Source organism: Aplysia californica, unplaced genomic scaffold, assembly GCF_000002075.1.
Source record: "Aplysia californica isolate F4 #8 unplaced genomic scaffold, AplCal3.0 scaffold00328, whole genome shotgun sequence".
NCBI lineage: Eukaryota > Metazoa > Mollusca > Gastropoda > Aplysiida > Aplysiidae > Aplysia > Aplysia californica.
Window position 1 is genome coordinate 792,855 of NW_004797598.1, and position 4,292 is coordinate 797,146.

At 42.2% G+C, this 4,292-nt stretch overlaps 1 protein-coding gene across 3 annotated transcripts in view; it reads right to left on the bottom strand.

Annotated features, from left to right (window-relative positions):
* Window positions 1-153: 153 nt before the first annotated feature.
* LOC101851656 (protein kinase C and casein kinase substrate in neurons protein 1) overlaps window positions 154-4,292 on the bottom strand; it is a 23,703-nt gene continuing 19,564 nt past the window's right edge. For 2 of the 3 annotated variants that reach the window (XM_035970853.1, XM_005102509.3), the window contains 2 exons: window positions 1,805-1,965; window positions 154-1,186 (listed from right to left, as the gene is read on the bottom strand). In XM_035970853.1, coding sequence (XP_035826746.1) covers window positions 1,080-1,186; window positions 1,805-1,965 — 268 coding nt within the window. In that variant the 3' untranslated portion in view covers window positions 154-1,079. Of the gene's footprint in view, window positions 1,187-1,804; window positions 1,966-4,292 lie in introns of those variants that run through there. The other variant, XM_035970854.1, reaches the window with a different exon arrangement.

Here is a 4,292-nt window from a genome sequence, read left to right on the forward strand (position 1 = left end):
CGTCTCAATTCCACAACTCCAGGCCTTGTTTCATACCGACAACCCAAATAACAAACATGCAGCACACCTCAACAAACAATACGAAATGGCAAAACTTTACGGGGGGGGGAGGAGGGAGACTTTACAACCAAAGTAATTGGTTTCAGTTTTCACTTTTCCTAGTCGGACATCGACATCGACACCGATACACACACACACACACACACACACATACGAAAAGGTGAAGATGCTACCAGCACAACACTCTCACTGAATCTCACGACACATCAGAACAAGACTGATCAATGTCGAGCATATGGGACGATCACGTCTCAGTTATGTCATCTATCTGTCAGGGAAAAACGGGAAAACACATCACATCGACATCTCAAAAATTATTTACGTCCACACACACACACACACACACACACGCTGGAACACAACAACAAAAACACATCCAGCCTCGCAATACGGCCAACAGCGTGTTGTAAGTATAACAGACAAAACAAAAAAAGAGTTGACAATTGCGTTGAGGATTTTTGCTCGTTTTAGCCCCGAGGAACAAACGTGCCCTCATCCCGAGAGGTGGCAGGTGGTGGCGCTAGCGGGAGAGAAGTAGTCCCGCTCCCGTGAAGCGGCTGGCTGCAAGTATTGAGGATCCCACTTCGCAACGTCTCGGACAGCAGAAATCTCTGCTCTGCCGCTACTAACTACCACATAGCCAGCCAGCTCAAAAAAGAAAATGAAAAAAAAACCAAAAAAAAGAAAGAAAAAAACACTACTTGAAGAGAGCTGTCAAGTTAGATCTAAATCAATGCCATCGCTCATTGTGTTAGCAGTCCTTTTAATCAACACCCAACAACCGATACAAGGCGACGAAACACTTGTAACGGTGGAATTCATCCCCTATGGGACGTCGTGTCGTCAGTCATTTCGCTTCATCAACAACCGACACCAGGTCGTCTTCCTTCTCCGGTACCGTAACAAAACACGAGGATGAGGCAGAATACGTCTACGGCTTTCTGTTCCATCCAACAAATTCACAGCTCTAATAAAAAGTGAAAGCGACGCTCAACGCAGATCCTCTTGCGCGCTGGTCACTATATCCTCTCCACGTAGTTCTTCGGGTAGAATCCGATCTGGCCGCCTTTCTGCCCCTTGCACCACCCCATCTCATCCTCCGTCGCCACTTGTGTGAAGATGTCTCCTACAGAAGAACAAAAAGTCAGTTAGAATGCGGGTGTGTCCACACCAAAATGAAGCACACGGAGAAACGCTTATACAGAAAGAAAAAAAAAGAACCCCCCCCCCCAAAAAAAAACAACCCAACCCACCAGCGGAAAAGTTGTTTATTTTTTTGTAAAGGTTTTACGGCGCTCGCAACAGCATAAGGTTATATGAGCACCAGAAGATTAGAGGTGTTACAAGAGAGTAATAAAACATAAAAAAGAAGAAAGGGAGATAAGGACGATAGATGTTTGATAGGAAAGAAGTTTCGTTGTATTTAGTGCTAGCTTTGCTTGCTTTTCGGAACTATTCACGAACCACCAAGTTTTTTTTAGTAATGACAAAGCCTTTGTCTCCAGCATTTTGAAGTTGGAGGCAAGCTTTTGGGGAAATAATGAGACATAGGGCACTAAGTTTGGGTGACTGTAGAAAAAAACTCCGGGAAACGGTAGAAAAAACTCAGGGCTTAAAGAGGTAACTCATTAGCTTTGAACTCTAACTCATCGTCTTCTGCCTTCACGTAGTCATACGCACGCACACGCACACATGCACGCACACACACACACACACACTCACACACAAAACCACATTAACTCACCAGCTTTGAACTCTAGCTCATCGTCCTCCGCCTTCACGTAGTCGTACAGCGCTCGCACGGCCCACCCTTGGCTCGGCGGATCCTCCACGTCTGGCTCCCCTTCATCGCCGTCCGTGTCTCCAAACGGGTTTTCTCCCTCATGCACTGGCGAATCTTGTTGGCTGTTAGAGAGAGAAAAATGATAAGAAGTAAATCACAAAACAATTTAGTTTTAAGTTTCAGCAAGAGTTTCCCGACACTTGCGACACAATAATGTCGTCATATGTGAGGCAGCATGGTGGAATCAGGCTCTCGTCAATTTTTGGGCATATTGAGTTATTGGTATCATCTTTAAGCTTGTTCATTAGTCTTGATTTCAATGAAAAAAACTAACCAACCATCTTCAATAGAAGTGGAGATATTTTGGATTGAAGGAGGTGGGGGTCAACTCATTTAAGAGGTAAAATTAGTGAGAAAATGGCCACCAAAACTAGGTAAATTCCAAAGCTGAAGAGTCCATGGAAACTGTAAATTTATATTTTTGTGCCTTTAATCAATGTTTTCGGTGAAATCCTCAAAAGGAATGTGTTTGTAAACGGACAGAAAAGGTGTTGAGGAAAAAAAGAAAATTTGATAAAAACTGTTAAGCAGGGAGAAAACTGCTGTTTTCTTCGATTTCATTATTTTGATGAGAACCTGATTCCACCACGCTGCCTCACATATAAGTGCTGAAGATTAAAGGTGTTACAAGCGAGTAACAAACTCCAAAAAGAAGGAGGGGACATAATGACAGTACATGGTTGATAAAAAAAATGAGCAATACATTTGGAATTTTTTGGCAGGTTTGCCAACTTTTTTCAAAACCTTAACAGGGACACTCGACATTAAAGCTACATCAGTTTACATAATAATAAAACAAAATTACATCAATGGGGGACTGGTTTCGGTTCAGTTCAGGGTATGTATGTAATGAGGGCGCTCAAATTCTTGATCGCCAAATCTGGTAATGTCCCAGAAAAAAATTGGGGATGGTTAGAAAGCCTGATAATGCCTTACTAGACACAATACTAGACACAAATGAGCGATTCCAAAGGCATGGAACGTGACCCAGACGAAAAAGTATGAGTACTTCTTCATGAAACTTTTTCCCCCCACTATCTATCTGTGAAACTTTTTCCCCCCACCATTTATCTGTGAAACTTCTCGATATAAATTCAGGATCTACTTTTCTTTCTTTAAATTCTCAACAGTCTCCTAATAAACCACATTTCCGTTGCCTCTTGTGTGTTTTAGTCATCTCCAGTAATTATCTGGCTTTCACAGTCATGCAGAAGGGCTGACTATACATAATCTTTTAAAATTTACGTTGTCATTGAGATGTTAGTTTCCAGGATTCAGGATTGGATTCAATTTAGTTAAACAAGCTTTAGCTATCACATGTGTATTTGCCATCAAATACAATTTTATTTCTCATATTATATTCAAGCTTTTGAACTTGTTTGATCCCTCTATTTTCAGCGCCATTATCCTTCTTTCACGAACATCAAATCTCCAATTTGATGGGCAAAACTCAGCATGACACTGAAAATGGTTGGTGCAACAGCAAATCAGCTGTTCAGTGTTCGACTCCGTAATACGTTACTTCTCATATTGGGGTACGGCAGAGTCGAACACTGAGCAGTGGAAAAGCGTTCGCACAGACCCAAGAAAAGACCGGTTAAAGTTATACACAGCAAAACATTCAAATACATCATGAATTAACAACACAGCTGGCTGAGTAATCACTTTTCACCTGAACGCTCCTTCGATTTAGTAAAAGTTTTACAGCACTTGCAACACGATAAGGTCATATAAGTGACGAAGATTAGAGATGTTACAAGAGAGTAACAAACCCAAAAAAAGAAGGAGCGGAGATAAAGACGATAGAATTTTTACAGGAAAGAAAGAGCAAACCATACCAGAGCACCCGCCAACCACCCACAATCCTCCTTCAATGTATTTATTACTCCAAAGTACTACATAACATCAGACAACACTTCACACCCCCCCCCTTTCCTCCTCTCTCCTCACAGTTCAGGACCAGATGAACAAACGACTGTATATAGATCTATAGATTCTGGATCTCCTCCCGACTTGAACAATTCTTCTGTTGTTCTGTACACAAGACCAGCAGATGTCACAAATCTGTCAGATTATCCGGATATTTGAACACGATCATCTCACGGACCGGGTAGACAGATGGTAGATTATCCGGATATTTGAACACGATCATCTCACGGACCGGGTAGACAGATGGTAGATTATCCGGATATTTGAACACGATCATCTCACGGACCGGGTAGACAGATGGTAGATTATCCGGATATTTGAACACGATGATCTAGCAGACCGAGGAGACAGATGTCACAGCTTTATCATTGGAAGAATGGGATATCCGGATACATACATGTCCTCGCGATGATTCACTTGTACTGAGAGAGAGAGAGAGAGAGAGAGAGAGAGAGAGAGA